We start from the raw sequence: 23,859 nt of genomic DNA on the forward strand, positions 1-23,859 counted from the left end.
CCTGCTTTTGTGTTTTCGGGAGGAGCTTCCTGGTTCCCATCATGCATTGTCGTGAGACAGTCACTTATTCCCCTGTGACCAATCAGGACATGAGATCATCGCCACTCTCACCATCCTGAGATTTCCCAGGCGGAGCCTTACGTGCCTTCCATTAGGAGAGTGTGAGAAGATGTTATTATATTATTGTTGTATTATTATAATGGCTGCACACTGACTGGAACTTTTTTTGTTGTTGAAAGTTTGATCTGCAATATTGTTCCATTTGCAGCCCCCCCCCCCCCCCCCCCCACACACACACACACACACACACACACACACACACACACACACACACACACACACACACACACACACACACACATGAATAAAATGTTATTCTAACCAATCTGTATGGTGAGTATAATATAGTATCTATTGAGTACGTTAATACAATAATCTAGTTCATCTGCAGTGTGTGTAGGTGGTCTCCATACTCTTCTGTTGAGAAATGTAGACTCTGGTGTCGGGTATAGGACACCTAATGGTTAGCAAGTAGCATTGCCTGAAGCTCACAAGCCTGATGCCCTGGCTAAGGAGGGATTCCTTCTTGAATGAGTGGTACATTTCTGGTTTCCCATGCCGGAGGCCCGGGTTTGAATCTGGAGTGTTGCAATTGTCTCTATGTCAAGTGAGGACATAAAACTCACAGACTGTATCTTTAAATTCGGGCTCGCTGAGTTATTATCCTTGTGTGGTTTCCCCCTTCACCTCTGAAAATAACTGCTTTGGGAAACATTCCAATTGTGTTCCCTTTTCAGGAGGCACAAAGGATGATCTATTGTCTTTTAAAACTGTTTTGCTTCAGCGATGAAGAACTGCTGCAGTTTGTTTTGTGATGATCACACAGTGGTCACTTGTTAATTTATCCATTTGTAACACTGAGAGAGTGTACAAATGCAACCAAATGGACCCGTACACATGATCACGATCACGAGCAACACATTTTCTGGACATGACAGGACAGGACATATGCATTTGTACCAGACATATGAAACAATAGCAAGACTGGACATATGCAGGACTTATGCATATAAATATACAAAACAATACAATACTACTGTGGAAAGAAATTGGTGACTTGTACACTGTACTTCACTTTACCCATTCACACGTACCGCAAACATTCCGTGCTGCAATGCGCCTGCAATGCTGCAATGGGGTAACCCACTGACGGTGGAGGCAACCATGCAAGGCACTGACCTGCGCATCAGCAGCAGTTAGGACCAGGAGTTAATAGAAGTTAAATGTCTTGCTCCGGAGCGCTGCTGGAAAACATCACAAGCGGAATAGGACTGTGCCATGATGCCAATAAATCATCCTTTCAAGCTGATGGTCAAGATATGGATCCAGCAGAGGTCTGCACATTCTTCGCCTCAACATAAGAAGTCTTATTTATAAGATAGACGATATTCGACATCCGTTCAGGACAAGTAAGGTCGGGGCGTTATGTCTCTCTGAATCATGGCTCGACGGTTCCATTAAGAATGCCGAGATAGAAGTAGAAAGAATTGTACAGTCATTAGGAAAGATACGAACCGTAAACGAGGCGGTGTTTGTGTTTATGTAAGATCAGGCTGTGTGGGTGGACATTTTATTACCGAATTCCAAACCCATTTTAGTCGGAACCTGTTACAGACCACTGGATCAAAACCACTTCTATGAACTCTTAGAAGAGACCTGCACAAACTCGGTAGACATTGTTAAATCTGACTGGATTATGATCGGACATTTTATCACCAATGCCGTAAAGAAAGACGCAGTTCACGAGGGTTTGTGCTTCTACTCAAAGCGTCATTGACCAAGTATTAACATCAGACCAATCCAAAATCACTAAAAGTGGCCTAAGTGACCATTCTATAATTATTTGCACACACGGAAGGTTCAGAAAGCTGTATCTCTAAAGAATTACAGCTGTGGGGCACTGACGAGATCTCTGAGGAATATGGATTGGTCTCATGTTTTTAAATGTGCAGCGGAAGATAAAGCCTGGGGTTATTTAAATCATTGCTTTTATGAGCTGTCGACAAACTTTCCCATGTTAAAGCAGTTAGGATTAAAGCTAGAACAGAACCATGGAATAATACTGATATTGTAAAGGCCATCAAGTCAATAAATTACTATTTTACCAAATACACAAAATCTTAACAATGAGCAGTTGTTCAATGAATATAGAGGAAATAGCCAGCGCACAATGAATGTCCTTTTCACATAGTTTGAAACGGACGTGTTTCAACCTAATAGGTCTTCCTCAGCGGTTAGGTTGAAACGCATCCGTTGTCTCTGTCCGTGAGAGGTAAATAAAAAGCTATGTGAAAAGGACATTCATTGTGTGCTGGCTATTTCCTCATTTGACCTCATGACATTGTTGAGCCGTGCACCTTAAGACTTTTATTTAATCTGGAGTGTTGAGGGCCTTCAGCTTTGCAGCCATTTCTCTCAGTTCAGTGAATATAGAAAAACTTAGAAAGGAATATAATAAGAACAACCCACATAAATTATGGAAGTCTTGAAACAGTCTGAAACAGCTTGGGTACAGTAACTGACTTTAGACAAAAACACTGAACTTGAACCTGCATGTTTTTGTTCCCCACATAATGCGAATCAATTAGTTTAGTCTCGTTAGTCGCGCCACGAGTTAATAGAGAATAGAAAATGGACATACCATTATTATACCAAAAGAAACGAAACGATTATACCAAACTAAACAAGTTTTAAACTAGGGGAATCATTTTGGAGATGCACGGCGCCGGTGGTTCCGGTCGTTGGTTCCGGCCACCTGATGACGTAATGATGACGTAAAGTTATTTCCGCTTCGACCGGATCAGAAACCCGAAAATGGTGTTGATCCCAGACAACTGAACCCCTAACTGCTCCCGGTGAGCGGGTTGATGTCTTGCATGGTTTCCTCCGCTGTCAGTGTGTGTGTCAAAGGGTTTGGATAAAGGTGCTGTATAAATGCACCATTTGCAAATTCAAAGTTCAAATAATTGTTTTATATCTATAGCCAACACTGGTATATTGCCTAGTCAGTCTTTTTTCCAACAGATATTTTCTTTTATCAAAGTGCCTGACAAAGATGTACTGTACTGAAAAAAGCTCAAAGCCCTGAACCGTCCAAAGCAAACAGGTCACGATAACATCCCCACCAGCTGAAGTCATTACTCTTTGCATAACTTTTATACAGTAGCTAATCTGTCCATTCATTGAACAAGGTCCTTTTCCTCATGAATTCAAATTGGTGCGAGTACAAAAAGGGCAAATTAGAACCCAGTAACTCTCTTTCTACAGATACCTGCCTGCTCTATCTAAGAAAGAAGTACACATTTCTTACTTTATATTTCATAATATGAACACCACAGTAATGCACACATGACGACAAAAGAAAAAAAAACGTTATATACAGTTGGCTAGTTTAGTTCAGTGGTTCCCAACCTAGTTGTCACGGGCACCCCGCATTAAAGCTGCTGCATGAAAGAGACCCTTTTATCCCGCTGGCTAGCTTATCATTAATGCTAAAATAACAGTAGCTGTGCTCTAGCTTGGATAGCGTAGCGGTAGGTATAACTCCAGGACAACATTGGTCTGCGGTCAAAACATTGCAGCACTGAATGCTCACAGGGGGAACATTGTAGACCAGAGTTCAGTTGTGATTGTGAATCAACTCATTCAGCTGTGGCTGAATAGACCTGTTGTTCTTTAGTAAGTAAGTGAATGAGGTTACAAATGCAATTAGAATTGCAAAGCATTAAAGTCACACTGTGTTTTTCAATTAAACTTAAATTAAAATTACTCGGCCGATGCCTGTTGGGAACGATGCCCATTGGGAACGATGCCCACTGGGAGCGATGCCCGTTGGGAACGATGCCCGCTGGGAACGATGCCGGTTGGGAACGATGCCCGCTGGGAGCGATGCCCGTTGGGAACGATGCCCGTTGGGAACGATGCCCGCTGGGAGCGATGCCGGTTGGGAACGTTGCCGGTTGGGAACGACTGCTGGGAACGATGCCGGTTGGGAACGATGCCGGTTGGGAATGATGCCCGCTGGGAACGATGCCCGCTGGGGACGATGCCCGCTGGCAAGTGGGAACGATGCCGGTTGGGAACGTTGCCGAGTGGGAACGATGCCCGCTGGGAACAATGCCCGCTGGGAACTATGCCGGTTGGGAACGATGCCCGCTGGGAACGATGCCCGCTGGGAACTATGCCGGTTGGGAACGATGCCCGTTGGGAATGATGCCCGTTGGGAACAATGCCCGCTGGGAACTATGCCCGCTGGGAACTATGCCGGTTGGGAATGATGCCCGCTGGGAACGATGCCCGCTGGGAGCTATGCCGGTTGGGAACGATGCCCGTTGGGAATGATGCCCGTTGGGAACGATGCCCGCTGGGAACTATGCCCGCTGGGAACTATGCCGGTTGGGAATGATGCCCACTGGGAACGATGCCCGCTGGGAACTATGCCGGTTGGGAACGATGCCCGCTGGGAACGATGCCCGCTGGGAACTATGCCGGTTGGGAACGATGCCCGTTGGGAACGATGCCCGCTGGGAACTATGCTGGTTGGGAACGATGTCCGGTGGGAATGATGCCGGTTGGGAACTATGCCCGGCCCGCTGGGAATGATGCCCGTTGGGAATGATGCCCAACGATGCCCGTTGGGAACGCGTGCCCCTCCAGTTATGCAATACCTGTTGTACCCGTTGTACCTGTAGTCAGAATCCTTAGTGCAGTATCCATTAGCATAGTACTAGGAGGCCATTCTATGACGTCAGCACTACGAAATCATATAGATCACATTAGGGACCATATATGCCCATATATTGGCATAAAAGGGACACAGCCAGACAGGCTGGCGATAACAACTTTAGGATCAACTTAGCCAACACAACTTAGCCAAGTCCAACTGAAAATTCTAGCACACATATTTGATGACTTTATTTCCCGAAATAAGAGGGCAACAAACTCAAACACACAACACTGTGTCCCTGCTCTCGCTATAGGTTTTCATCTTTACATGGAGAACGATGTACAGTAGTTTGAATGCCTAGGTTACAGACTGTGAGAGTGGTGGCAATGTAGCACGCTTATTAGACAACCTTTATGCCCTAGTAATGATGTGGGCCATTGGGCATTAAACACTAACATCCGTATTCTGAGGATAACATTCGGCAAAAATACCAAATCCATAAGCTCACAACGCAAAACACATTGTGGCGAGCTATGAGCTTGTAGATCGGCTATATTCGGCAAAAATATATAGAGCGAAAACAGGAGGGGCGGGCAATTATAGAGACCTTGGGAATCTGGTCAGTTAAGTATTATTGGTGTAAATCGTTAACATACTTTTATCCAGGCGTGGATTAAGGGCACGATACTTAATTTCTGTCAAGTCACACGTTGACCTGAAGCATAAAATAGGCTTCGGTTTCTCAGTAGGACAATATCAAGTAAACAGGAACGAGAAAAGAAAAGTAGGGACGGGAATAAAAAAGTGTGCAGTCATATGAGAGAGATTTATGCCCCGTCAGCTATAAAGCCTGAGGTATATACTTCATCGTACGAAAATAGCCAATCTACTAGCTCACAATGCATTGCAGTTTAAATTAAGCATTACACAAGGGAACCCAGGTGTAGCCTTCATTTGTGCACACGTGTACATTTGTAGACTTGGCCGAATGGAACAGGTTTTCAGCAAGAGTATAAATTTACCAAATTTATTCTATATATGTTGTTGTACATCAAATAGCGATTTTTGCAGAGTGTTCACTTATTTCTGTGGAAGGTTCGCACATTGACATGCCCAGTATGGGGAATAGGGGTCATGTGGTTAAGCTTAAGTTGTGGGAAAACATGGCTGTGGGCCAGAACCAGAACCACCAAAAACCCCAGCTTTGTGAGATTAAACTCTAGAAGATTAAAACAACAAATAAAGGGAACTCCTCAGGGTAAAAGAGAAAAAGTATCGATTTGCATTAACAATGGAAGGGTTAGGGGGTACACACATTTTTTGGTCGGTGTCCAAAACTCACTTATAGGGGGCGGCTACACCGCCCCAAAAATACTCAAGAAAAGTACAGATAAATAGGTGTGTGTGTGTGTGTGTGTGTGTGTGTGTGTGTGTGTGTGTGTGTGTGTGTGTGTGTGTGTGTGTGTGTGTGTGTGTGTGTGTGTGTGTGTGTGTGTGTGTGTGTGTGTGTGCGCATGCGTGTGTGGGTTCCACAAAATGGGTGTGGCATCTATATTTACACACCATCCCAGAATAACCTGTAACCCAGGCAACCAGAGTCTTTCCACTACAGCTATCTTCCGAATTTCTGTGTGTGTGTGTGTGTGTGTGTGTGTGTGTGTGTGTGTGTGTGTGTGTGTGTGTTTGTGTGTGTTTTTTTTGAGAGAGAGAAAGAAAGAGTGCATGCATGTGTAGATTGATATATAAATGTTTTCACTTGTAACTTTATATCCTTGCTGATTACACCTCTACAAAAATGGAAAGAAGTGTGTTGTACACAATCAATGCTTTATATTAAAGCCTAACATACACAATCATTATTTTCTTTATCTCGGTTTTCTGTAACTGTAACTCTTTGAAAGTGTTTGAAAAAGTCATATACAAATAAAGATTTATATTATTACATACTTTTTCACACATACAGACCCTGCTCTCTCTCTCTCTCTCTCTCTCTCTCTCTCTCTCTCTCCCTCTGTCACACACACACACACACACACACACACACACACACACACACACACACACACACACACACACACACACACACACACACACACACACACACACACACACAGACACACACACACACACAGAGACACGCACACGCTCACTATATGTGATGTCACCTGGCTCAAGAAACAACAGTGTTTTGCATGGAAGAGATCCACTTGCTAGGATAGAGTGACCCCACAGTGACCCCCAGCATGGAACTACAACGTACGGTCACATGATCTGGAGAATAGACAGACAGACAGACAGACAGACAGAATGAGAGAGCAGAGCAGTGGTCATTTGAGAGACATCCTATCATTACATGGACGGGCTGTGTAAACAGTCAGAAGGTCCTTCCACTGACCTGCGGCCACACTGGGCTATTCTAGATGACATGCTGCTCCATAATATATTACTGTGTATTATCCTGTACAGACGTGGCCACTGGTGGAGGTGCAATGCCTACAACAGTTGAGTGAAGCAGAAAAGACACAGAAATAAGTCATAGCAGCAGAGTACAGAAACGTGTGTGTGTGTGTGTGTGTGTGTGTGTGTGTGTGTGTGTGTGTGTGTGTGTGTGTGTGTGTGTGTGTGTGTGTGTGTGTGTGTGTGTGTGTGTGTGTGTGTGTGTGTGTGTGTGTGTGTGTGTGTGTGTGTGTGTGCGTGCGTGTGTGTGCGCGTGCACATGTGTGTGTGCGAAATTAGCCATTGCCAAGAAGCAATACAGTATAAACACGTGTCATTATGGATACCTATAAATTTCTCCGATCCACTGCAGACTGCCTGTTCTCTCTAGGTGTAAACTAAACATTACCTTTGTTTACACCAAAACCCAGATGAGAATTCATGATAAATAAAAGCTGCAGAGTACAACACAAACGCTGTAGACAGAGTGACAGAGACAGAGAGTGTCGTAGAGGACCACCCAATGTTGTGTTGCTCTGTCTATTATTGTGTTGCGATGGTTTCGTTGAGGTAGTTCACTCCATCCATGTCCATTTGGGGCGGGGCAAAGGCTTGTTGCATTTATTTGTTTCTTATTTGTTGTGCTTGGTTTTTGAAATGTTGTAAAGCAAGGCATTTATTCAAGTACAAGCAGTTAGCAGCGTGTCTGGCGTTGCTGTGGGTTATTTCACTGACAATGTGTCGCTTCACTACGCGTGCGCCGATCAGCGTGTTCAGGTTTTTGCATGGGTGAAATAGGTACTCTCCCTCTCCCTCTCTCTCTCTCTCCCTCCACCTCCCCCCATCCCTTTCTCTCTCTCTCCCTCTCTCTTGTAGATTTTAGATCGGATATTTTCGGCGCACCACACAGGCATACGACAAAATATAAATAGGGCTACATAGAGAGAGACCGTTCATTGATCTTGGTAAGAATAGGATGGAACAGCACATTGAGTGTGATGATGGTATAACCATAATATTATAATAAGCATTTCTAGTGGTGCTCTTTCTGTGTGAACTCTGGCCGGGGAGCCGGGCATCGCCTGTTTCAAGAGCATGCACTACATCCTCTACACTGGACATGAACAAAAGTATTATTTAAAAAAGTACAATATTAAACACCTTGATTGTTTGGATTTGAATTGACCACAAGGTGCCAGAGACATTCTCCTTTTAAAGGTTTCTTTTAACAAGGGGTCTAATGATGGCATGGATGTAGACTAGACTGTAGAGAAACTGAGAGACTGGTGTCTGTACTATGGAGAGACTAGTGTTGAAGTTATTTCCATTTGAGTTTCATGCAATACCTCTTGTCAACCAGTAGGTGACCTAGCAGACCACAGGATCTAAAGTCTCAATAGTAGAGCACTGGGAGGCCACCTCCACCCACTGCAGATGTGCTGCTAGTTATACTGTCTTAATGTACCTCTACATACAGATTGGTTAAAATAACATTATGTTTTTTTCACAAGAAAAAAGTTTGCCGCTTTAATCACCTCTTAGTGTGTTGTTCTCTTACATGGGATGTACTTCCATATCACCATCATCCCTGTCTGTCTTTTTCTGTCACTGTGCGTGTATGAACGCCAACCTATTACTAGGGTCATTACAAGGCCATTGAAATCTTAGGACCGCGTTGAAAATAGCAGAAATATAACAGATTTACAAGCACACAAAACGGCTATTGTTAGGTGTGTCACATCTAACTTTAAAATAGGGAAAACTCTAACCCCAACCTCTAAACCTAACCTATAAATGCCTAATCCTAACCACAACCTGCACCTATTTCTAATTGTAAACCTATCTCTAAATTTATTTATTTTTATCATAAAACAACCATGTATCCAATGATGATCAGGAAAATGGTCCTCACAATTATTTCTCAAATTCTTGTGGTGTGGGGACATTCGGCCCTTACAAGTATAGTAGTACAAGGACACACACACACACACACACACACACACACACACACACACACACACACACACACACACACACACACACACACACACACACACACACACTACCATGTCTGCTTTTCCCAGATGAGGCGTAACCATGGCACTGCGGCCTGCGGTTCATTGTCAGGGCGTGACACTGACATCACAGTCTACAGATAATGACTCTGCCAGACAGGAAGTAGAGCGATGGTGAACAGGAAGTAGAGCAGAAGGAGGGACATTATGAGTTCATTACCCTCAACAGACGCAGACTTAAGCACACACTGATATCTTTATAGTTACAGTGCGTGCGATTTTCACACAAGATTTTGGTGCCTGGTGACATCACGTTTGTGCCACTAAGCCAGTATAAATCCCGACATGTATGGCCCCAAAGTAGAACCGTTCTAGTAATAATCAATCACATTTGGCTTTGATTGGAGAATGCTAGATTGAATCAGTGAATATTGCATGATGATAGCTACACACCCTACACACACCTATAAATTATGACCTCTTTTTTTCTTTGATGTCGTTCACCAGAGGGTGCCAGAGACTTGAATACCAACTACGATTCTATGATAAAGTTAATCAATAAGGAAAGGTTCTGGTGGGAAACATGAACACTGTGTTTTGTAGTTCAGAACTCCATGCTGCCAATGTTCTCCTCGTCCTGGCTGATTTACTGCATGACCTTAATAAAAGGTATAATAATAGGTATGTAGCCTATTAGATGTGTGGATCACTGCTGTATGTTGCTCGCCATACCCTTATTCTGCTGAATAGCAGAGATAAGACTAACTATTCTGTACATCTTACTGTATATGTAATTGTAATTTTAAAAATAAAGCAAAATAATGTATTATTATTATGTTAACCCTGAGGGTCTAAACATTTATCTTATGTTCATTTTACATTCTTAGAGAGAATGTGAATGTTACTTGTGAAAGTCTGTTACTTGTGTCAATGTCACTTGTCTAGTAAGCAAGCTACTGCACAATTGCACAAAGGAGGAGCAAATGAACTGTATTTTGTGTGGTTTACATTGGAACAAAACAGACAGGTTGACAGCCTTGTGCTTTGATACAAAGGTTCTTTGATCTCATTGTTTAAACAGGATTACCTATTTAATTTTTTCGAAATGTAGCATTGTTTCTGCAATGCCAGTGTCAATGTCACTTGTTTAGTCGAGTTAATTGTCAAGGAACCAAAGTAAATACAAGGCTGCTGTGTGACAATAGCCTACTATGACTAGATGATAAAATGCTGATAATGTCCACTTCAAAATGAACAGTAGTCTTACAATAGCTACAGAAGTGTTGCTATATTTGCTACATTCTTGCTAAGAAGACAATAGTTTTTTTTAACTAACTGACAGGGTGACAGACACCAAGTGGGCCCTAGTCCAGGAAAAGTTGAGAACCATGCTATCTAAACCATTGGTTCACAAACTGGGGACGGGGAGTGCTAGGGCTTGAAATAGATAAGGAGTGCTAGGGGTTGTGATATATAAGGAGTGCTAGGGGTGAGATAAATAAGGAGTGCTAGGGGGTGAAATAGATAAGGAGTGCTAAGAGGTGAGGTATATAAGGAGTGCTAGGGGGTGAGATAAATAAGGAGTGCTAGGGGTGAAATAGATAAGGAGTGCTAGGAGGTGAGGTATATAATGAGTGCTAGGGGGTGAGATACATAAGGAGTGCTAGAGGGTGAGATACATAAGGAATGCTAGGGAGTGAGATACATAAGGAGTGCTAGGGGGTGAGGTAGAGCGTGGAGAGGTGAGCTTTCAGACCTCATCCTTGATGACCACCTGTGGTAATAAGATGTTGCACTCAGCTCTGATAGATGTTCCTTTGACACGATGTGGTGATCCAATAAGAACAGTGTGTCCTGCTCTGTGTTCAATGATCTGTCTGCAACACCGTGGGAAGGCTATGTCTGGCACTGTTGATCTGGATGGAACCTTAATCACACACACGCACACGCACACACACACACACACACACACACACACACACACACACACACACACACACACACACACACACACAAGAATACACACACACACACGTGCACATGCACGCACATGTTCAGTGCACACAAATATACACACATACACACATGTACATACACACATGCAAGATATCCGCATGCCTACACCTAAAGTAGCTATGCTGGCAATTACACACGCGCGCGCGCGCGCGAGCGCACGCACGCACGCACGCACGCATACACGCACACATACACACACACACACACACACACACACACACACACACACACACACACACACACACACACACACACACACACACACACACACACACACATTCCATGTGTCCCAGAGGAGTGTGTTAAGAGGTATTGTGAGTTCTGGCAGTCAGCGAGGAAGCTCCTCCTCCCTGACAGGCTTCCTAGTATTGTTGTCACATCCATGTGTGTGTGTGTGTGTGTGTGTGTGTGTGTGTGTGTGTGTGTGTGTGTGTGTCTCTCATGTCAGATGCATGTGATGCGTGTGAGTGTGAGTGGGCTATTGTACAGGTGCATATCACAGTACATTTTTTATCCTTGAAATCATACTTGCAGTATACTGTAGCCTTAGTCTCTAGTTGGCAGCAGACAATCTTAAATTGGCAGAGGCCTACTGATATGTCTGGTAGTTCCTAGAACGGCCTCTAACAAACCTACGCCCATGCACTGCTTGGGAAACCAATCATGTCACTGCACCAATATGAAGGACCACCCTAAAGACTTGCAGTGCAGTTTTTACGGCATGCGCACACTCTGCAATTGGCTAGCCGTGTGTGGGTGTGGGTGTGATCCGGAGCTAATCTCGCAAACCGCTCGACCGATCAGCGTCAAATGTCATTTGCCAGTAGGCCACAGAAGCAATCCATGTTTTTCCATTTATTTAATTTACACTTTATTATTTAAGTCAATGGGGCTTGAATCGTGCTGAAACCTTGCCCAAATTTGGAATTCGACACCATAGATATGTCATACATGTCACAGACTGGCCACATGATCCACATGGGAGCCACTCCGTTCCCATGTGGATCCTGAGATCCACATGATTCTATTTGTTCCTCCCAGTGTTAGTTCAACTCAGCTACAGCCGCCCCAAACAGTAGATTATGCTGCAGACATTCTCATCTGTGGTAGAATATTGTCAGTTGCTCAAATTCATTTCCTCTGTGGTTCTCCAACATTCAGATACTGAACATTCTGCTGTGTTGGTTGTCCACCAGTACAGTATATATAGTATAGTAGTATATGTTTTTCCATTCTCTAATATTAGTATAATAGTTATTATAGTATCATGTTATATGTTTACACTAGAATATTAGTAATTAGTCTATATTGTATCCATCCCTCTTCTATGCCGTCAATGACTGATATGATATCAAAGAATCTTATTATCTAATCTCATATCTAACCCCATGTCTAATTTAATCTAATCTCTAATTAAATCTAATCTTTAATCTGGTTTAATATATCATCTCTAATCTCATACCTTATCCCATGTCTAATTTCATTTCATATCTCATATGTAATGTCATCTCATATCTAATCTCATCTCAAATTGTGTCTCTAATTTGACATTTATTTCATTCTCATCTCATCATATCTCTAATATAATATCATCTGTAATTTCATCTCATATATCATATCTCATCTCTAATATATCCCTAATTCCAGCTCGTATCTCATTTCTAATTTCATCCCATATCTCATTTAATCTCTGATTTCATTGCATCTCTGATGTAGTCTAATCCAGGGGTTCTCAACCTTTTCTGTATCAGGGCCCACTTGAAAATCTTGAAAGTGTTTGCGGCCCACCCATCTGACCACTTAACACAGAAGTCATCTGAACTCTAATCTCACCTATTCTCATTTCATCTCATTTGATCCTCATCTTTCCAGGCTAGAGTCAGAGATTGGTGCACTGGAGAATGAAGAGTCCCAGATCTCTGCTAAAGAACAGGTTCTACGAGAACGTCTGCGAGAGACAGAACGCTCTATAGAAGACCTGCAGAAGGTACGAACCATAGTGTCACCATCCATTGGTTTGGTTTCCATGTGCACAGCTGTCACAAAAGCAATCAAATTGGCTTTTATTTTGTGTTTCTTTGTTCTGGCAACAGGCCCAACATACTCAACTACTTTAAGAACTATTCTCTATTCTGCTGTGACTGTACATAATAGAACAAGTACAATAATTCAATGTTTTCTTTATCTTTACCTTAACATTTCATATTCTGTGTAATGTAGCAGCCCTGCTAAGACAAGTGTAAAACATACAACATAATACAAAACATTCAGATTTTCTTTAATTTCCAAGGATAATGTTTTTGTATACATTTCATTTTATCATCATAATATATGAATGCAATGCGAAATTGAATTAACACGGTGATAAACCAGTAGGAACAGCTTGGTGAAACTCTTTCTTTCCTGTCTCTTACAGAGTCTGATGATTACAGGTGGAGGTAAGACCTCCCACTCAGCACTAGTTATTGTTAACTACTTAAACCCTGCTGTATACTTAAGGTCAATACATGCTCCTTAAAACCTCGGATCAGACTGACTGTCCGGACTAAAGTTCGGACAGTCAGGACATCTGGGGGTGCAGGAGTTCACAACACTACGCGGACACTGACTAAAGACTAAAACTAAGGATATTTTTTCCGTCATTTTTGTAAACACACAACAGTTTCAGTTACACTTCTTTTGCAAAGCCTTGTTTTGATTTGTATTTCAGTTAACTAAAATGTTTTTGTTATTTCCTTAGTTTTAGATAACTATAATAACCCTGCCCTACAACACCAAATCTCTTCGCCGAAAATAGCCGATCTACTCGCTCACAACGCATCGTTGTAGGCCGGCTATTTTCTCTGAAAGTTTGCCCCACAATAGCAACGCTAGGGTTCATTCAGGTTCATTTGGTTAACTGGGTGTTGTGTTCAAGCGGTTGTTGTGTGTGACTATTGTGTTTGTGTTGTTTTTTGTGTGACCATTATTGTGACCATGTTTGAGACTTGTACCTGGTTAAATAAAGGATAACAGGCGCTCGGGTGGCGCAGTGGTAAAGTAGCTGCCCACCGCCACAGAGTCTGGGGGTTCAAATCCACCTCGGTGCGTCCGGCTTTGTCCAGCGTCTATCTATACGAACACGATTGGCCCGTGTTCCGGGGAGGGAAGGCCAGGCTGGGGAGGGTGATAATTGTTACTGCATGGGGTGGCACCTGTCAGCAGGGAGTGTTGGGGCGGGAGGAGAAGGACGAAGGCTCTACGTCCTCCTGGTGGGTGGCTGGCAGGTGAGTCAGTGCGATGCAAAAGCAGTGAAAACACACAGAAGTGTGTGTGGGGAGGAACTCATTGGCATAAAGCTTCAATTGGGGAGAAAAAAAGGGGTAAAAAGCAAAACAAATATATGATATTGTGGTTTGCTGTGCTGGGGTCCCAATCTGTGTGTGTTTGTGTGGATAATAGACTCGCTGAGGCAGGGGGGATGCAGGCCAGGGTTTGCGTCCAAAAACTGCAAATTGCACACGCACACTATGAGCTTACCCCCAGCTCTGTGGGACTATACACACACACTCACACACACACAAGGTCATGACTCTGCAGCCTGTACTGATCCCCTCTATTCACCAGAAAGACAGCTCCAAACGCTTTGTTCTTGCTAAATCACACACACCACACACAACATACACACCCCCCACACACACACACACACACACACACACACACACACACACACACACACACACACACACACACACACACAGCGGTAAATACACACACACACACACACACACACACACACACACACACACTTCTGCTGCATAAGCACCGGTAGAAGGGGGGTTTAGGGACAAGTGAGGGGACAGAAAAAGAGAATGAGTGGGGGGTGGGGGGTCACGCAGAGGTGTGGCCACTGGGTCTATGGGTGTGTGTGTGTGTGTGTGTGTGTGTGTGTGTGTGTGTGTGTGTGTGTGTGTGTGTGTGTGTGTGTGTGTGTGTGTGTGTGTGTGTGTGTGTGTGTGTGTGTGTGTGTGTGTGTGTGTGTGTGTGTGTGTGTGTGTGTGTGTGTGTGCGTGCGTGCGTGCGTGCGCGCGCGCGCGCGCGCGCGTGCGTGCGTGTGTGTGTGTGTGTGTGCGCACCGCTGCGTGTGCTACTTGCCCCTGTATATACATGCACGTGTTTTTGTTAGGCTATGAGCCGCGCGTGTGTGTGCGTGTGCGTGTGTGTGTGTGTGTGTGTGTTGTGTGTGAGTGTGTGTGTGTTTGTGTGGACTGACGGTCATTTCCCCTCCTGTGTTGCTGGTCAGTGGATGCTAGCGGCTGCATGTCCCACACACACCCAGACCACCCTGTCCTAACCAGTCAGCCCCAGGTCAGTGGACCACCCTCTGGGGAACACGCCACGCTGCGACCCGGACCACCCTCTGGGGAAAACGCCACATCACGACCTGGTAAGAAGGGTGTGGGGGGTGGTGTTGGGGTGTGTGGGAGGTTGGGGGGGTGGGGGCAGGAGGGAGGAGGATTTTTGGGTTACAGCCAAGATAGATTATATAGACGGGGATTACACACATACAGTACACACACACACACACACACACATACACACATGTGCGAGCGCACATGTACTGTAGGCAGGGAGGCTCAAACAACGCACACATGCGCGCGCGCACACACACACACACACACACACACACACACACACACACACACACACACACACACACACATACTGTACACAAGCTCTGAATGTCAGTCTGTACATTAGATCATACATGCACTTTGTAGTTGTTACAGTATCTGTACATATAGATTGGTGCTGTAGTATCTGTTAATATTAGTAGTTGTGGTAGTAGCAGCAAATAGCATTACATTAGTGGTAATAGCAGTAGTGGAAGTAATATAATGTAGATACTGTAGTAGTAATAGTAGTAGTGGTAATAGTATTATTAATAGTAGTAGTAGTGGTAGACTGATATCTGTTAGTATTGGCACTTGTATTAGATGATATTCATAGAAGTATTGTTTGGACAGTAAACAGGAATTTACTGAACACCCTGTACTTAGCTATTGTTTAGCTTACATACTGTAAATCATTCAATGTCTTTATCAAATTATTATTATTATTATTATTATTATTATTATTATTATTATTATTATTGTTATTATTATGAACTGAAGTTGCTGAACTAAAGATGAGACAAGAGGGCAGACTGTTAGCTTTAAATAAATAAAAAACACTGTAGTTTAAAAGCACCGATAAAATTACTATTAAATTTAAACTTAAAGCAAACCAAACTCGAAATCATGGGTAATCATACCACCTCAATTTGGACACTGCTCTTACATTACATTACACTGTTTTTACATATACAGTAACTGTTTCGTTTTCTTTTTGTACTTTTGTTGTATTGACAGTTCAGTGTTTCCCCTAGGATGAAGTTGTAGCAGCGGTGGCAAATCTTTTATCTTTTATTTTTTAAATTGCACTCAAAATAAGAAGTCAGGTGTCTTTGAGGTGTCGCAGAGTCACAGTGGCCAAGTGCACCTTCTCCACTTAACACAGCAGCCGAAAGGCTGTACTGTATGAATCGTGCATATGGCATTTTTATTTCATAATTATTTGAGCCCTTGAAACTGTAGCTGTGATTATGTCTTTATAATATAAAGCTATAGTAGCTCCTTTAAAATATTATTTTAAAGGAGGTACTATAGCCAGATTAGTAGATTAGTTTCCTTGATTTGAGACATTTGCTTTAGAAATATGATTGATATGATTTGCGCGCGCGTGTGTGTGTGTGTGTGTGTGTGTGTGTGTGTGTGTGTGTGTGTGTGTGTGTGTGTGTGTGTGTGTGTGTGTGTGTGTGTGTGTGTGTGTACGTACACGTGCATGTTTCTGTTAAGAACAGGATCAGTAAAAATATCTCTGCTTTCCTTATTAACAAAATCAGACTCATGCAAAACAAACAAACACTTTGAGACTGAGACCGTTTGCACACTCTCAGAGTTAACACTTTTTTTTTACACTGTAAATATTTTACAGTGTAGATTGGGGTCCAGAGATGAAAAATGGAGGTATCAAATGGAGGTCTGTTTTGTGCATGTGATGTACGCTTTGTCCCCTATCCTGACACCACCACCTCCTTCCCTCTGCTTCTCCCTCCCAAACCCTGTACCTCCTCCTGACACACCTCCTTTCACTCCTCATCCTCCCCCACTCCCCCCACCTCCCTCCCTCCCTCCCCCATAACAGCGATGTTTGCCATGGAGATCAACGTGCAACAGGACCCGCGGACGGGAGAGCAGCGCATCCTGTCGGCCAATCGTGTGAACCCGCTGGACGCGGCCACGCGCGGGGTCAAGGTCTACGACGACGGCAAGAAAGTGGTCTACGAGGTCACCGCCTCTGGGAACGTGGCCACCACCGCCGCCACGGAGAACGGCTGGAGCTCCGCCCAGGTGGACCAGCTGATCCAGCGGGCGGCCAACCCCGTCGGACGAGGTGGGGACGGGGGGAGGAGCCAGGTCACGGTGACCTCCCCGCCGTTCGCCGGCGTGAAGCCGTACGTGTCGCCGCTGGACCTCGACGACCTCTCCCCGCCCTCCTGCGCCCCGCCGTCTGTGCCCCACAGCCCCCCCACCCAGGTGACCCTTCAGAGGGACCCCCAGCTGGGCATGATGCCCCCGTCCTCCGCCCCCGTCACCACCCAGCCCCACGTGGCGGGCCCCGAGCTCGCCGAGCTCACCGGCCCGCCCCAGGCCAGTGCCGAGCACCCGGTCACCATGGTGTTCCTGGGCTACCAGGACGTCGACGACCTGAGCGAGAGCCGGCGGCTGCTGGGGTTCGACGGCGCCGTGAAGGCCGAGGTGGTCCTGATCGACGATGACGACGAGAAGTCGCTGAGGGAGAAGACGGTCACCGACCAGTCCCTCGTCGACGGCACGGCGGCCGACCTGGTGTCTGGGCGACCGGCCACGTCGGACGCCATCAGCACGGAACTGTCGTCCGACGCCCGCGAGCCTGACAGCGGCTCTGCGGTCCCCGCCATCCCTCCCGACAACGACAACGCCCCAGCCCTCCTCCCGCCTGGCCTCACCCCCGCGACAGGTATAATAGACAAGAGGAAACGCTGTCAGTGCTGCGTCCTCATGTGACTCAGTCTTATTACCCACAAACCACCTCTTCCTCTCTTATCCTACTCTTTCTGGATGGTTACTAACAGAAGCCCCCCGCCTTCCCTCCTCCTCCTCATCCTCACGCTCTTCCTCCTGGACTTGATTGGCTGGCGCACACACACGCACACGGACACCACACACGCACACGGACACCACACACGCACGCGCAAACACACACACACACACACACACACACACACACACACACACACACACACACACACACACACACACACACACACACACACACACACACACACACACACAGAGTAATATCAGCATCACTCTTGTCTCTTCTCTCTTTCTTCTCTGGGTCGAAATGGAGGCATGACTTCTCTCTCCTCATGGTTCCTCATGAGTGAGTGCCACACAGTAAAATGCACACTCTCAGAGTCAAATTAACACTGAGGATTTTATTGTGTAACCAGAGTATAAGCAGCTGTAGAAACATACAAACCACCAATCACTATGTAACTTACAGTAGGAGTTATAGGTATACAGTATGACTGTAAGGACAATCAGCATTAAATCACTTTCTTACGCAAAGTCCTCACTGTTAATTCAACGCTGCGAGTGTGTTGAGTTAGATTAACACTATACAGATTGTATTGTGCAGCCCAGGGTAGAGAAAATTAGACAATTTTATATGATCCATATGCCTCTGACTGCTACACATTTAGATATCTTAGCACACACGCATGCGCGCAAACACACACACACACACACACACACACACACACACACACACACACACACACACACACACACACACACACACACACACACACACACACACACACACACACACACACACACACACACACACACACACACACACACACACACACACACACACACACACACACACACACACACACACACACACACACCACCCAGTCACATGGACTCTGTTGCCAGGGTGGAGAGGCCTTGTTTTCTTTATGTGCCTATTAATTCTTCCACATCAATAGTCAAAAGAATAGAGATGATTAGGATTGTTATTATTAGACGTACATATTTCAGTTTGAAATGGTGTTCTGGATGTTTTTAAGTTTTCTTTCTTTTCTCTGTTTATTTTAATTATTTTTCTTTCTTTTTTTCCTTTTTTTGAAATTGAAAGAAAAGGCTTTTGAATGAATGACACATCTGTTGCCATAGGAGACAGACTTTTTCACACTATTTAGCAGTAATAGAACTTCTCTTTGTTCATATCTCTCTCTCTCTCTCTCTCTCTCTCTCACTCTCTCTCTCTCTGGTGTATATTCTGTCTATCGGCTCCAGCTGTTCCACTGCTGAGGTCACTTCCTTCTATTATAGTTACACTTCCTAACTCAGCCGCCAACGAGATCTTTACAGAACAACCTCGAACAACCAATAAGAATCTGCCCAACTGTTTTAGAGGCCATAGAACACAGGAAGCTAACGGCAGCTTTAGTACATCCACATTGGAAACTGTGAAAACAAAGCCTGGATTATTGATACCGACACATTAGGGTTATATGTCTGGTCTAGGACCAGCAGAGATCTGTTAATCCATATTGGAAGGAAGTTTCAGTGGAAGGAATCGACTTAATCCGCATTTGTGAAACTGGCCAATAGTCTTTTGAATAAACTTCACATCATTAAACTCTTAAGCGCCGTGCACACCAAGCATGATAACTATGTAGTTTTAAAAAATCATTCTAACTGAAGTGGATGGCAGAGTTCACACCACAACTATCACGACAACCATAGTCGGAAACAATATAGTTTGGACCACTTTCAGAGCGATTTTTATGAATGATAGAAACCTTGACAGCCCATCAAAATCCATCAGAAGGACATCTAGGATGCAAGTGATCTCACTCACCCTCTGAAAGCTTTGTTATTAACGGAGATAAGGAGATGATTATGAATAGTGAACACTAGCTGGTAGGCTACATGCCATTACCTCAGGTAGGCTACCACTATCTCGCCTCCTTATAATTAATAATCAGTCAGATTATCCATAGATCCTATTGCCTGCGTCTTTCAGGACTCGGACACAGCTGGACTGCACAGCACGTTCTTGGTGCCACTGTTTACAGAACGTTATCGTTCATCAGTGTGGACGGACGCTCACATAATTAGCGTTATTATAGTCATAGTTATTGTGCTTGGTGTGAACGGCCCTTTATCCAATCAAAGAGACAGAAACACTGCCAGCTGTGGCTATGGTTACAGTCCACGCACCTGGTTTACATGCTAGTGACATGGTGCTACAAGTCATGAGGTCTGGATACCAGCATCAAATCATGTTTAATATTCTGACACGGTATTCATGTTGCATGACGATGGATACAAGACGATGTAGACACGTAGGCGTTGTTTCTAGTCGATGACTTGCCTCATCAATGTCACATTGACTGCAGTTGAGAAGATGGTAGAACCACAAAGGCAGCAAAAATCCTTTAAAACACAAATAAAGAGCAAAGAAAAACAATGTTTTGGCTACAAATACAATTCCAAGGACAAGGAATTGTGGTAAAAAAACATGCAACCAACCCCATATGTAGCATAGATCATTCCTAATATGGGTTTCTGCACAGCGACACAATCGCACCTCTTGGATTGGTCAGTTTAAGAGTTGTAGACTGGCCTCTAGCTGTACACGCTTTAATGTGATTGGCCGGTTTTGTCAGTCAGACTTCTTTATTGGCCACTAGGGGGCCAGGGATCTGGGGTTCCTGTATAGATAATGAATGTAAATACACTATATTCTATTTAGTAATGATTTTATTTTCCACATCTATATTATAGCAAAGTAGAAATGATATTATTATGGACATTATTAGACATTTTTATGATGTCATTCTGATGCCATATATGATAACTGTATGACTGGGACTATTTTTCATTCTCTAACGTCACCGCTTTGCTGTGTGAAATCTCACCATTAACCCTTTCCTCCCCTCCGTTACCCCCCCACAACCATCTTTGAACACTGATGTCTGTAAGCTGAGGAGCCATAAAAATATCATAATGAAGAATGAAAAAAATAACAATAGTTAAAGAGGGAGACTATCATAAAGAAGATTTATAAACAGAGGATATCGTAATGAAGATTTATTAAAAAAAAACGTTGTAAAGAGGGGGAGAGTAGAGACAAACATGGACCTTTATTGTGTTCAAACGCAGCACAATCTTCAAATTGAATGCAGCTGTGAAACAAGTTATGGGTTTGACCTATGTCCCCCTCAATGACCGACCAGATTAATCGTTTGCATGATTAGGGTTTAGATGATTGATCATGTGCATTGTGGGAAGTGTAGTGTTAATTTATGGCAAAGCACAACTTCTGAAAATCTTAAACTACACACTGAGGTGCAATGCAACAGTGGTTCTCAGAGTGGGGTCCCAGGGACCCTCGAGGGCATTCCAAATGGACCCTTACAGGTCTGTAACTCTGAGAGTGTACGGATGGAACCAAATGAACCCTTACGGGTCCATTTGGTTCCATCTGTACACTCTCAGAGTTGTGGGGGTCCTTGAAATAAAAAATAAAAAAGGTCTGAGAACCACTGCAATACAATACAGACAGTCACAATGACAGCCTCAACCCCAGGCTCAGACAGCAGCAGATGGGGTGTCATGTACTGTACCTGTTTCCCTGTTAAGGCTATTTGTGTGTAAGTGTGTTTTATTTTGTTAGTTTAACACAAGGAGCTGTATAGGCGAACCAACAGACTTGTTGACCAGTGTTAACAGCCCCACTGCCATGCCTGCGGCGACCCTTTCCGAGACTGTAGGTGTCTCTCTCCTTTCTGCCTGCCTTCCCTCCCAGCTCTATGGACTGTTTAAAAAAAAAAAAAAAAACGGAGCCATTTTCTATTGTTCAACAACTCGCTGTGTTCTCTCTACCTTTTTATGATTATGAATGATAACTCACACACTCTGTACTTCAAACTCACCTGTCACACGTGCTCTCTCTCTCTCTCTCTCTCTCTCTCTCTCTCCCTCTCCCTCTCTCTCTCTCCCTCTCTCTCTCTCTCTCTCTCTCTCTCTCTCTCCCTCTTTATCTCTCTCTCTCCTCTTGAGTCTCTCTCTCTCTTTTTTCTGGTCAATAAAGCTGAGTTTCGACAGTGCCCCCTGCTGGCCGTCTCTTGCTTGTGATTCTTTCTCTCTGTCCTCCCTAACATTCCACTTCTTCTTGATTGGCTGCTTGGTAGTGAATCACACACAGCTCGTCTCATTGCATCCTGACCCTCTGCCACTAACAAGACACTGCGAGAACCTTCAGACCTTCTCACCTTCTCTACAGGGAGTTCCAGGAGGTTTAATCCACTGACATTCTGTGAGAACTGTAACTGGATCAGGGATGTTTTCTTATCATCATCATTAACATCATTTGCATTATCCGTTTTTTAAACAGAGGATCACTTGTGGTCAAGAACAAACACTGTCATTTAACCACTCATTTTATACTTCATCATTATAATGGTGTTGCACATTGAAAATAGCAGATCTGCAAGCTCCCAACGCGTCGCACAGAGACATCTTTTTCATCTATGACTGACATGCCCAACATACTGTAGGTTGAAAGTGGTCAATAAAACTGTCTCATAAGTGTTTCAGTTGGTGAAGAAAGGTCGTCTAAAATGGTTTTAAGAATTCCTTAAACGTCTTGAGAAGAAGGAGCAGTATGAACCTGTAACACTCAGGATTTGCAGTGTACTGTCGTGTCAGTCAAACCTGGCAGAATGATGAAACACATTTCTACACAAAATGAGCCGCTACAACAGTAGGCAACAGTCAGAGTAGACTACTGTATCATTATTATTATAGTCATTATTATTATTATTATCATAGTTATTATTATAGTTATTATTATTATTATATTTGAAATTCTTTATTGGAAATAACCCCTTGAGATGAACCATCTCGTTTTCAAGGGGGTCCACAGATTACAAAATACGTTTGGACAAAATATTTAACTGACAATTCAAACATTAACCAAACAGTAACATAACAACAACAAAGATTATTATGTTGGTCATACTCAGTTTAACTTGAGACATACAGTAGGCTACTGCATTATTATTATTACATTTATTATTACTATAGGCCATAAGACACATTGAAAACATTGTATGTCCAAAACTGTTACTTTCCAGGAAATGGAAAAAGGAACTTGTGTTTCAATGGATCCAGTGTAGAGGAGTCTCACATGCTTGTTAATACTTTTCATTGGTTAAATATTTATAAAACCCACAGACAGACGTAACCACCGTCAACCTGGCCTCCCTGTTTTTGTAGGCAGAAATAAAATAAAAACATCTTTGTGAGGCGTTGTGCGCTTGTAGATCGGCTATTTTTTTAACTTTTGCACGACACATGTTGAAGTCTGTAAGCAATGTAGAAAACTAACCATACCTGTCTAGTATTTTTAAGACAATAGACAGTAGACACACGTACTGTACATGAATGGTTTGAAACGTAATGTATTATGAACCGATCAAATAGTGATTAATGATACAGGAAGTAGAGATCAAATGGTACA

General features: G+C 43.7%; 1 protein-coding gene across 3 annotated transcripts in view; it reads left to right on the forward strand.

Moving 5' to 3' along the window:
- palm2akap2 (PALM2 and AKAP2 fusion) overlaps window positions 1–23,859 on the forward strand; it is a 104,211-nt gene that overhangs the window by 33,831 nt on the left and 46,521 nt on the right. For all 3 annotated transcript variants that reach the window (XM_084046736.1, XM_084046737.1, XM_084046738.1), the window contains exons 4-7: window positions 13,066–13,180; window positions 13,610–13,631; window positions 15,476–15,619; window positions 17,419–18,273. In XM_084046736.1, the coding sequence (XP_083902862.1) occupies window positions 13,066–13,180; window positions 13,610–13,631; window positions 15,476–15,619; window positions 17,419–18,273 (1,136 nt within the window). The remainder of the gene's footprint in view (window positions 1–13,065; window positions 13,181–13,609; window positions 13,632–15,475; window positions 15,620–17,418; window positions 18,274–23,859) is intronic.

The sequence above is a fragment of the Gymnoscopelus microlampas genome (genome assembly GCF_963454915.1).
Source record: "Gymnoscopelus microlampas genome assembly, chromosome: 21".
NCBI lineage: Eukaryota > Metazoa > Chordata > Actinopteri > Myctophiformes > Myctophidae > Gymnoscopelus > Gymnoscopelus microlampas.